Below are 12,568 nucleotides of genomic sequence, written 5' to 3' on the forward strand. Positions count from 1 at the left end.
AATAGTTTTAGAATTTGTATTTTAAATACAAAATACGAAATAGGTATTTTCAAAATACTTTTTAAAAATGCAAATACTTTGCGATAAAAGGTACTCTGAATAGTGAATCTAGTCTAGTCTGAATTAAAAAATATTACTCAGAATTTCCGAGTTGAAAAGACTCTCTTTATTCTTTGAAAACAGTGTGTCAATCAGTCCTCTATCTAAAGTGCATATTTCTAGTGGTCTGCTCATATCACAGACCAACCCCTATAGACCGAGCTTGTAGGACGACTCGCGGTCACCGCCCGTATGGTGTATAGGTCAAATATAATAAAAATGTTCGCGCGCCGCTCCGATCAGTTGCGCCCAAGGTTACGACCTGTTAGCAGTGTGCACGAGTCTAAGAAAATAAATCGTAAACTATTGAATTCATTGGGAAATCATGGGATATTGCAGCGTAAAATGGTGTGGCACGTCATCTAAGACATCTACTTACGAAACAGATGGAATAACATCCCACAGGAAAGTCAAATTCATTATTTCATTGAATAATGTTTCTTGTCCGCGGTTCATTTTATACTGGTCAGTAAGCAGAGGCGAAGTATGTCCGTCCCTTTTCGTCAACTTGAAAATGCAATGCGCTATCCCTTTCCCTTTCGACTAGTGATGTGACGATGATGGTTTTTCAGTTGCGGAAACTTCGTGCTTCGTCATACCGTATTGTACCATTTTAGACATAATATATAGGTAATATGTTGTGTAAGTTTCTTAGAATCCTCTAGGCCAGCGGAGCAGTTAGGCCGCATGTCACGAGATGGACCTGATGATGAACTTCAAAGAAGTGCGAGGGAACTCGGTGTTGGTTTGTGATAGACATATGTTGTATGGGTTTTTTAGAAGCCTCTAGGTGAGCAGTTAGGTCTCATGTCACGAGATGGACCTGATGATGAACTCCAAAGAAGTGCGAGGGATCTCGGTGTTGGTTTGTGATAGACATTGTTGTATGGGTTTTTTAGAATCCTCTAGGTGAGCAGTTAGGTCTCATGTCACGAGATGGACCTGATGATGAACTCCAAAGAAGTGCGAGGGAACCCGGTGTTGGTTTTGTCATAGACATATGTTGTATGGGTTTTTTAGAATCCTCTAGGTGAGCAGTTAGGTCTCATGTCACGAGATGGACCTGATGATGAACTTCAAAGAAGTGCGAGGGAACTCGGTGTTGGTTTGTGATAGACATATGTTGTATGGGTTTTTTAGAATGCTCTAGGTGAGCAGTTAGGTCTCATATCACGAGATGGACCTGATGATGAACTTCAAAGAAGTGCGAGGGAACTCGGTGTTGGTTTGTGATAGACATATGTTGTATGGGTTTTTTAGAATCCTCTAGGTGAGCAGTTAGGTCTCATGTCACGAGATGGACCTGATGATGAACTTCAAAGAAGTGCGAGGGAACTCGGTGTTGGTTTATGATAGACATATGTTGTATAGGTTTTTTAGAATCCTCTAGGTGAGCAGTTAGGTCTCATGTCACGAGATGGACCTGATGATGAACTCCAAAGAAGTGCGAGGGAACTCGGTGTTGGTTTTGTCATAGACATATGTTGTATGGGTTTTTTAGAATCCTCTAGGTGAGCAGTTAGGTCTCATGTCACGAGATGGACCTGATGATGAACTTCAAAGAAGTGCGAGGGAACTCGGTGTTGGTTTGTGATAGACATATGTTGTATGGGTTTTTTAGAATGCTCTAGGTGAGCAGTTAGGTCTCATGTCACGAGATGGACCTGATGATGAACTTCAAAGAAGTGCGAGGGAATTCGGTGTTGGTTTGTGATAGACATATGTTGTATGGGTTTTTTAGAATCCTCTAGGTGAGCAGTTAGGTCTCATGTCACGAGATGGACCTGATGATGAACTTCAAAGAAGTGCGAGAGAACTCGGAGTTGATTTGTAATAGGCATATGTTATTGGTCCATTTGAATATGTTTTCAATACAACCTTCTTTGACCTTAATAAAACGGACAAAAGAAAATAATTGTATGAGATTTTGGCGACACTTTTTTCTCGTATCGAAAGAGATTGCGATTCTGAGTGGAAATAATATAAAAATTCTAAACTTTAAAATTCATGTTCTGGGTACTTTAAACAGAAATGCCCTAATATGTTAAGTAAAAATTTCAGGTACATTATTAAATTACTTAATGAAATATTAAATTAATCAATATAATTATTAAGTAAGTTTACTCTAAGTATACTAAATTGGTAAGAATTTTACCACAATAAATTTCGGTATCACTGGTAGCAGTACCCACTGCCTGTAGTGAACATGTCCCATCCCTACGCTTACACGTGTCAGCGCGCCATGTTTGGAATGACCAATCGCAACGCCGTGAGCACCCCTCCCGCACCTCACAGTTTGGTGATTTGCGTCGGGAACAAAATGACCAATATTAGGTTTCTAGAGGCGGTGTTCTGTGGCTCATATTAACCGGTAGGATGGATGGATGATGGTTTTTAACAGCTAATTTTTAAAAGCATTAATTTAGATTTGTAATGTTTTACAGCTAGTATAATGCCTCTCGTTCGTGTGATGAAAGAAAACGTCTCGTTTGTGTTTCACCAGGGCAGAAAAGTTTGTTCTCCTTTCGTGCCTTGAAACCTTCGCAACACTCAAGTTTCCACTTTTTTAACCACTCGCTACTCTTGTGGTCATGTGCGACGTTACTAAATAGATTCAACAATTCCATGTTAAAAGAATGAGAGAGTTGCCAGGACTGTAACATCAGAAGAGATTGTAACTCCTACCTACATTACCTACCTACTCCTACTATTAAAGTATTTTGTATTTTAAAAATATAAAATACGTCCCAAAAACTATTTCAAATAAAATACAAAATAGTTTTCTTCAAAAGGTATTTAAATACAAAATACAAAATAGGTATTTTGTATTTTGTATTTGCATTTTAAATACAAGTATTTCAAATAAGGCACATCTCTGATCGTAAATACCTATTATAACATCATATTCTCCGCACTTTCTTGTTAAGTACCTATATGTATTATAACATTTATAACACAATTCAACATGGCCTACGTTTATAGAAGTTAGTCCAACCACATTAACAACAATAGCAACGAACTATAAGCTCAGTTTGCGAGTTCGGAACCAGCATTGTCAAGCATTTGTTTCAGAGTTGGTGCCAACTACACTGGGGCCTCGATTGTTCATGTGAAATACGCTAAAGAAGTGGCGGATTGTTACGGACAAAACGTTATTATGAAATGGTTCGATTTAATAAGTAAGTACTCTACCTATTTAGTTTTAAAAACCTTACTCCATTTTGTGTTTTAGAAACATTAAGTAGCTTTAAGGCACTAAGCAACTTTTACCTGACTACGAGAAAGTCAATAAAATTACGGGTTATCACACTGATGCAATTTCTCACGACGCTCCGGTGTATGAGCGTGACAGCGCTATGCGCTTATATTATATAGCGAGGCCCCGCTCGCACGCCAGCAACGTGCGAATTCGCAACCAATTTGAAGACCGCCAGGACCTATGTAATTAACTATGTAGGACAAGAAAAGAGATCTATTCCAAATCAGTCCACCCGTCGTCGAGAAATCGAAGACCAGACATGACACAGACAAGTTTTAATATTTACTTAGTCGGGTACCTAATTGCTGATTAAAGTTTTTAAAATTTTTACCTGTAAGAAATTGGTACTTAATGATTTATCAAACACTTTCACAATCACTTACTGTGTTTTGGACTATTTATCGGATTGTTTAAAAAAAATTACAAGAACGATTTTAGAGTTGCTTGGAGAAGGAGGCGCTCATAGATTTTTTTGTAAAATTATAAAATTTTAGGCTAAGTCTGCTGTTTTTGTTTGAGCGGTGCGCTAATCGCTAGTGATAGTGACTAAACTAATCTAACAGGTTTTATAAAACCTATACTGAGACTAGAAAGTTCGAATAGTAAACAGCTTGTCTGGAGTCTAACAGACCGAACAGACGTAACGTTTTCACAACCTGATCAATTAATTATAGTAATTTATTATATTCGCCAACATTTTGATATTTTGTGGAACTAGGATGAATTATTTGTATGTCTGGGTTACAATGTTGGGAGCGGGTGAGTATGTTGTGTTCTGTGAGAACTGTGAGAAGGCATAAATTCCAACACAGTCAACTAAAAAATATCTTTGCTAACTAAGGACGAAAATATCTTAATACCTGGTACAACAGGTAGGTATTTTTGCCACTGATTTAAATTATACTCATTGTCTTGGACATACAAATATATTTATTTATTATATATATATTTTTTTAAATATAAAAAATGAGTTTGTGGTGAAATGACAAAACACGTCCCCATTCTTTATTCATGTTCTCCAACATATAACGAAACCAGTACTTAATTATCAATTTTTTTGAACAAGTCTCTTCTCAGAAATTAGAAGGTTTGGTCAATTTTCAGTACTTTGAAGGCCATTTTCTCCTAACAGGTTGAGTTTGGGCAGCTGAAAAAAAAATACGTGTCCGTTATTTTAGACTACTCTATAACATATATCAAAATAAATCTAATCAGAGCCGGACAGTTGGGTACCCTTCCTTGTAAGTACTTAATAGCTCTTAAGCGATGTTCATAAATCTATATCAACTGCAGGTAATATAGGATCAACCTGCGGCTTCGTCACCGGCTTCAGCTTCGTATCCGTGCTCGAATTCTTCTACTTCTTCACCGTGAAGTTGTTCCGCGAAGTGCACGCGCGCCGGCAACAGCAGAGACAACAATACCTCACCGCCATTCAACCCCCCACTCCACACTTCAAGCCCATCACGAGATATCGGCCTATTTACTGGAACGAGCTGGGAAATAATGTGCAGAAAAATCAACAGGAGCATCAATAAATAAAAGACAAAGAAATTCCAAAGATGACCAAATCGATGCAGTAAGACGAGAATTATTAATTGAGAAAACAAGGGTTTATTTGCTTGAGAATTTCATGAATATTAACTATATCACAGATGTTTTTCTTTTCACATAATAAAATTGTATTCTTCGCACGGGTGATATAATCTGGCTGGCCATTGTTTTCGTTAACAGTAGGAGCAAAAGTCTACCTATAAGGTTATCTTATGACAATGGAATCAATTAACTTTTGTCTAATTATAGGTCCTTATTAACTATGTACCTACATTTTTGAAGTGAGGACTTCTTTAGCGGCGCTGGAGCACTTTTTGAGGTGGGGAAAAAATGATAATCTCGATTCAGACGCGTAACGTAACGGTGACGTCATGTGTCACGGACAATGTTATTCACCAAAGAACTTTAGTCATAACGTATCATAATCAGGTCAATTATTTAAAACTGGACTTTTATATTAAGCAATAAAGCTCAATGTTCTAATCTTGTACGGGATGAAATACGAGGATCTCACAGTTACATAACTTTATATCACTCCAATATAATTCAATAAAGCTACATCTTCGAAATCGCTAATAAAAGTGAACTCTAGTACCTACTGGTGAATAAAACTCAAAATATCATGACCAAATATATTTAGATGCGAGGTCTGCAAGGTAAGCTCAGTGGCCAGCAATTTCGGAACATAGTGCTGCCGTCATTTTGGACTAGTCATTGAGTTTTCACTTCTGTCGGCACTCCCGGAGTGCGTCCCGTTTTTTTTTGCCATTCAATCTTATCCTAATTTTCAGTGATCGGTTAATCCAGCGGGGTTGTCTATTGTTTGTCCGAAAATTATATAAAATAATACTCATATGCCCGAATTTTATTTGCCCGATTTTCATTTGCCCGAATTGTTTGTTTACCATAAAAATGATGTGACATACTGTTTGTTTACCCGATTATTAGATTCCAGAACGTACGAGTGCCATACGTGTTGTTGTCCATATTATTAATTGTAATAATATTATTTAATAGAATATTTAACCTCACCTAACCCACTTTTCCAGTAGTATTTCTTTTCTGTAAGGGTCGCAGTTCAAACCTAACCTAACCCATTTTTGTAGTAGCATTTGGTTTATGTAAGGGTCGCAATTCAAACCTAACCTAACCCACTTTTCTGATAGCATTTCTTTTCTGTAAGGGTCGCAGTTCAAACCTAACCTAACCTACTTTTCTAGTAGCATTTATTTTCTGTATGGGTCGCAGTTCAAACCTAACCTAACGCACTTTTCCAGTAGCATTTCTTTTCTGTAAGGGTCGCAGTTCAAACCTAACCTAACCCACTTTTCCAGTAGCATTACTTTTCTGTAAGGGTTGCAGTTCAAACCTAACCTAACCCATTTTTCTACCATTTGGTTTCTGTAAAAAAACTATATTATGGCTAGTGATAATTATGGCTTACAATGATGATGACAAATGATATTATTGAAATTGATTTTATGGGAAACAAAGTTTCTGGCACGTGACTAATATAGTAAACAATAAGTATTGCATATGTAATTATATGAAACAATATAATGGCTGTTGACTATTATGGCAAATGAAATTCTGGCAAGTGGGTGTATACCATCCAGCGGTTAGCAACCTTTTATCAGCCAAGGGCCACATAGTATATAAGTAGTTAACGAAATTGACGCGGGCCGCACTTTGTTAATATTTATGACTTTATCAGACATTGTCGTTTGTCAATATTACATACAAAATAGCCAGGGCAGCCTCCCGCGGGCCGCTTGTTGCCGACCGCTGGGTTAATCGGTTGGAGACGGAATTCAATCGGACCCGACAAATTTTTGTCATTTTGGCTACGAAACTCTTAACATAAATTTGAAGGGATAATTGATAATGTTAGGTTTGATATTTTACGCCTTAACCAAAAGGTTAGAAAAATGACAAACTATTGTTAAAAACCGCACAGACCACCTAAAAATACATACCACCGTATTAGACAATGTACCTTTAATATTTGTAATTAATAAATAATTAGCGAGTAATCGCTTATCTGAAATAAATCTAAGCGCACGCAGAAAGGCCTTGTAATGACGACAGATAAATCAAACATCTGCGTAGTTTCCACGCCGGCGTCGATAAAATCTCTTTGTACCAAGCTTTGCCATGGAATGGGATACGCAATTAGTCTGAATTATTTATTACCTTATCAAGGTTCAAGATCGAAGCTCGGACCACGCTATTAGGTTTATTCGATATTATAATTATACTGCTGAAGAGTAGAGTCGAAATTGTGGCTTTATCATTGGTATTGATAAGAGCTTTCGAGATTTATGCTTTGTAATATCTAGGTTATAATACCCATGGAGTTTTATGGCATGATTTGACGCACTAATAAAATAATTTGGATGTGAAACGTACGTTTTATTTTGAGTAGAGTCGAGACACGTGCAACATGGATATAAAAATGAAAAGATATGTAGAAATTTGGTGGAATGGCATCAAAAGTTTGCCCGACACTACTTCTATACACGGTTTCAGATTTATCGCCGATTCTAAAAGACATTGGGTTGAAAGGTACGAGTAAGGTATTTAAATACCTATCTAATGCAAAAGAAATATCTCCTGCCGTAGAATTAAGAGTTTTTCCCAAGGGACTGCAGTTTGGTATGGGGTTCTTTAATAAGGAGTGTACCTACAGATTTTTACAGAGTCGGCAACACGCATGTAACATCCCTGGAGTTGCGTCCATAGGCTACAGTAACCGCTTACCATCAGGCGGACCGTATGCTTGTTTGCCAATAAGTAGTATAAAAAAAAGTCATTCCACTGTTGTTAGTTTCAGTTTAAAAATTATTTGTTTCATGTGCTCTATTACTTATTTTTGGTGCTTTGACATATCACAGGATTTTCTGGTTAATATTCGTCGCAATGTCCTGGTACGGGTCATCTCTTCTTATAGAAGCTCAGTACTACGCCTTCCAGAATAATCCTATTTCTTTTGTGGTGGAAACTACGTACAAAGACTGGCAAACTCATTTTCCATCCGTGGCGGTCTGCGAACATGATAATTCCGCACGTATTGAACATGTTTCTGATATGTAAGTACTTCCCCTTAATTTGAGTAAAAATAACAAGTTAAGGTATCCGCTATCTAGCGTATGTGAATTACTTAGATACTTAAAATTAATTAAAATGTTAATTTTAGTGTGTATTACCTACCGGCTTAGTGATCGGACGACAAATCATCGCAAAACCATAAGAAATCATTTGTATCTTAAAATAGGACAAGATTTATTAAACTCATGTACACAGTATCTTTATAAAATTTCCAGATTATACTCAAAAACTGCAGTTAAAATTTTTATCATGTTCCATACAATATTTATTTTTGCGATAAATTGTCCGAACTCTGCCTATTACCATATTTTATATGTGTAATGACGACAAGCAAGTACCTATTGTAAATTGTTATTATACTTAACATCTTATTTAAGGCTTTGGGGAGAAGATCACGATTTTAACATGGAAGAAGTTTTAAAAGAACTGGCTTATTTCAAAGGGATAACTTATTATACGTCGCAATTCTGTGGGTTAGAGGACCCATTGCCAGACTGCGTCAAAAGCAACCTCAGTTACTACGCCAATCTGGTACGAATTGAAACAAATCTTCTTAGTATTTTTCGTCACCTGGTATCCGCTCAGCTGAAGGAAATGCCACATAATTAGTACCACATATGTAGTAGTATACGAGTATTAATTATATATAGGTATTCTTGTATTTTTATTTGTGTATTCTATATGTAGTTTATCAGAATTATTAGTTGTTCAGTTGTTTTCTATTGTTCTAATAAATTCCTCTGTTCTCCTTGCACCATTTTTACATGTCTCTGTTTTGCCCGATGGTTGACTGCCATTAGGCATTAAGTCCGCCATTTGTACATAATTTTTATGTTTTGTGCAATAAAGTTTAAATAAATACCTAAATAATTCTGCCCTGCTTATCGCATGTGCAGTACTTGCACGAAAAACATCGTTTAAATAAAAAACTTATTCAAAGAGAACAAGATAAACAAATGCATGTCTTTTCAACTGCGATTACTGCAAATGTTGTTAGCACGGCAGAATTAAGGTCAATGTGGGGTAGACCGTCTATCAGGAGTATCAGGTAACCAGACTGTGTGCAAGCTCTTACGTCGCTTCTAACTAGGGCTTGCAATATCGGACGGTTTCCAATTCCGGAACTGATTTTCGATACTGGGTGCCAATTCCGGAATTCCGGTACTAGTTCCGGAATTAGGGTTAATCATATTTTTATTAGATTTCTTAATAAAAATCAACAAAAAATGTGAAATTCTGATATGTTACGTTTATTAAAGACAGTATTGTTTTAGTGCAATTTAATTTAAAGTATTATTAATCGAAAAATATTGTAGTGCGGCTAGTGCCGTCTTTGCACCTCTTATTTTAGCACCTTATTATACTATGGTCACTTTTATTCACTTCAATGATACGGCGTATATATGTATTTGGGGAAACTACGAATGCTGGCAAACCATTTGATGTCTAGTTTTACATAATCTCTAAACGTAACGGCCTCGTAGACTACGTAGTGGCTCTGTTTACGAAGATGAAGGTCCTGATGGGGTTCCGATCTCGGTAAGGGCATTTATTGTGTTAAGGTATAACGATTATTTGTTCCTGAGTGAAAGTTGTTTTTAATGTATTAAAGTAACTACCTATTCAGCTACTTATACGTATTACCTTTATGCATTGCCGACTAGTGCCCAAAACGCAAGCCTTATTGAAATTAAACCAAATGGGCTAAATAATTTCATTAGCGCTTCAGAATATAAATAATGTGCTGCTGCTGCTACACTACAGAATCCGAAATCTTTAATTGAGGAAATTTCTTTCTGAATTGAGAATAAAATATGCTAATATTTATAAATTTAAAATTCAAAGGTTTCCCGTAGGTAGGATTCTGGACAAGTAAATGTATGGCTTTGCTTTAGCAAGTAGGTATGAAAAGTAAAGATTCGATGGTTAATAAAGTTAATGAGGCATGTTAATGCATGCTGCTAGACTTCAGATTTATGTCAGCCACGGCTAATAACACCAGCATAGTGTAGTTTCTTGGCACTTTTCAATAGTAAATCTAATAAAGGTACTTAAATCCAATTCCGGAATTTTCGATATTCACTGGTCTCAATTCCGGAATTGTAATATCAGAAAATTTGTCCGAGATTCCGGAATTTCGAAATTCCGGAATGCAAGCCCTACTTCTAACTCTTGCGTTTGTACTCCATTTACAGAAGGTCGGTAGAACAGAAGGAGCGAAGCTTACAACATATTCAAATACAAGAGTTCTTTCCATATGACGGTCTTCCCAACCAAACATTTTATATAAATGGGAAAGTGTCTGCTTTGTAATTATTCTAGATCTAGAGTATCTAGTCATTTACGGTAGATACTAGCTTAAAACGGATATTTTTAGTGTTTTGCTTGGATGTAAATCAACACTGACTTGAGACAAGTTTTTACCTATATTTACTTATCCAAATTCAATGAAATATTAATTTCAATTAATTTTAGGTTAGGACTCCTTGTGACGAGATGTTGACCAACTGTTCTTGGAACGACCAACCCTTCGGTTGCTGTGCATACTTCAGACCATTGGACACAGAACTTGGCACATGTTTTGCTGTTAATACAATACAAGGAAGGCAAGTACCTAATATATATTCAAGTAAAATTAGATATCTAGTTCCTGATCACATTACACATTTTCCTACTTTCTGTTGTTTCCGTTACATAGTTACTATTGTATAAAACATCGTTTTTATTTTAGATTCAAAGTAAAACCTCCCAAAGATAACTTTTAGGTTTCACAGAAAAAATACTATAGCCGGTCAAACAAGTTGGTCAGTAGAAAAAGGCGCGAAAATAAAATAAACAAACTTGATTAAATAAATAATGTTTCAGAGATCCCAATCCGCCTATGTTCCCTATGATAAGCAATAGAACCACTGGCCCGGGAGCTATTAAATTTAACGTGATGGTGAGCGCCAATGTGTACGTTTTAAACGCAGAAGACGTGCCATCCCAGACGACACTGGGCTCCGACGTTCTGACAATCGCTCCTGAAGTTTCCCAAAAGTAAGTTAGATCATAAGTTCATTATAACGACTTTACGAAGTCACAGACTATAATTACTATTAATTACAGACGTTACATTTCAATAAGAACTATTGCTAACGACGAAGCTGCTCGCTTCATTTCTCCAGTAAAAAGGAAATGTCGGTACACAGACGAAAATTTCTTGGATGTCTACCGCCACTACTCCTACAGTGCTTGTACGGTTCAGTGCAGAAAAGACGCGCAGATCAGATTCTGTAATTGCACAAATTATTTCACGCCTAACGTCCCAGAGCATTTAAAGTGCGACGTCAATGGCATCATTTGCCTTAATAACCACATCAATGAACTGTCGGTAAGTTTCTTTACAAACTTTGTAATTTTTTGTCGCACCAAAGTCGTGATTAATTTTACCCTTTTTCAATGGTTTGACATTTAACAATTAGGAAAAACCATGATTCGTGTAGCTTCTGTCCGCGACTTATTTTTGCATTTTTCAATTCTACCCCTCTTTCCCTGTCCTTCCGCGGGCCTCACTATTTCCATATCATATTACATCTAAATCGCTTCAGTAGTTTAGTTAAAGCGACAAGAGGTACCAGACATATAGTAACTTTTGCATTTATACCTAATATATACTAGTATGGATTTAGTATTCAGTCATACGAGTAACATGCCCTGACTTTTACGATTAAAAAATTACTAAAAATATCTTACGACTTGCAACAATTATAAAAGTTCTGTCTACTTCCAGTCATTGAAATAATTGTTATCTAACATCTAGGTACTGAAAGCTAAATGGTCAAATCGTCCCGGCTTGTACTGCGACTGTTTACCGTCATGCACAGAGGCAGAGATATCTGTCGTCAAAGATTTCAAACTCACCGCTTCAACGGAGTTTGCTGCCGTTCATATCGAGCTAGCTATACTACCAAGCGAGAGATATAAGAGAAACGTTGTTAGAGGCATACTTGATCTTGTGGGTAAGTGAGAACAGCTTGGATCACCACAACTACAAGATTAATCTTTCAGACAAATTTAGCTCGACGATTTGTCTTCTTCCCATTTTTTTAGTACCTAAATAAGCTACATACGTGCATGCTAAGTTTCATGCTTCCTGTCAGATGGAACGATACTTTTGAAATGTTGTTAGGAGTTGAACTACGCAGAAATTTCTCATATGTATTTGATATTCCATTTTCAGTGTCCACGGGTGGCACAGGCGGATTGTTTCTCGGCGCTAGCATCTTGAGTTTTGTGGAATTCGTCTACATACTATTGCTGCGTCCCTTTTGCGATATTTACAGCCAGAGGGGCGTCGACCATTGGCATAGGAAGTTTGGTAACCGTCGGTTGGAAGACAATAAGTTTGTACCCAACAAGGAGTGGAGCTATCATGAAGGGAATGTTGGAGCTGGCTTGAGCCAAGTGAAACGCCGGGTTTTAAAAAGTTAAATTAAATTTTAATCAAATCTGTAGTTAAAACAGTGACATATTAATTCCTTACAAAATAGTTATTTACAGTACATA

General features: G+C 36.8%; 2 protein-coding genes and 1 long non-coding RNA gene across 3 annotated transcripts in view; all 3 read left to right on the forward strand.

Moving 5' to 3' along the window:
* The window catches only part of LOC134796027 (sodium channel protein Nach-like), a 14,744-nt gene extending 9,707 nt beyond the window's left edge, over nt 1-5,037 (forward strand). Inside the window, exons 9-10 of the mRNA XM_063767942.1 lie at nt 3,172-3,278; nt 4,652-5,037. Coding sequence (XP_063624012.1) covers nt 3,172-3,278; nt 4,652-4,896 — 352 coding nt within the window. The 3' untranslated portion in view covers nt 4,897-5,037. The remainder of the gene's footprint in view (nt 1-3,171; nt 3,279-4,651) is intronic.
* A 2,648-nt stretch (nt 5,038-7,685) lies between these two features.
* Nucleotides 7,686-10,620, forward strand: LOC134796568 (uncharacterized). The gene is made up of 3 exons (XR_010144957.1): nt 7,686-8,001; nt 8,398-8,551; nt 10,496-10,620. It is a non-coding gene; the product is annotated as an uncharacterized LOC134796568 (long non-coding RNA).
* Nucleotides 10,621-10,891: 271 nt separating this feature from the next.
* On the forward strand, nt 10,892-12,541 carry LOC134796014 (pickpocket protein 28-like). Its single transcript, XM_063767915.1, has 4 exons — nt 10,892-11,059; nt 11,129-11,393; nt 11,823-12,021; nt 12,243-12,541. The coding sequence occupies exons 1-4, from the start codon at nt 10,902-10,904 to the stop codon at nt 12,491-12,493; spliced, it is 873 nt and encodes a 290-aa protein (XP_063623985.1). The 5' UTR covers nt 10,892-10,901; the 3' UTR covers nt 12,494-12,541.
* The last annotated feature ends 27 nt before the right edge of the window (nt 12,542-12,568 follow it).

Source organism: Cydia splendana, chromosome 13 (assembly GCF_910591565.1).
Source record: "Cydia splendana chromosome 13, ilCydSple1.2, whole genome shotgun sequence".
In the NCBI taxonomy this organism is placed as follows: domain Eukaryota; kingdom Metazoa; phylum Arthropoda; class Insecta; order Lepidoptera; family Tortricidae; genus Cydia; species Cydia splendana.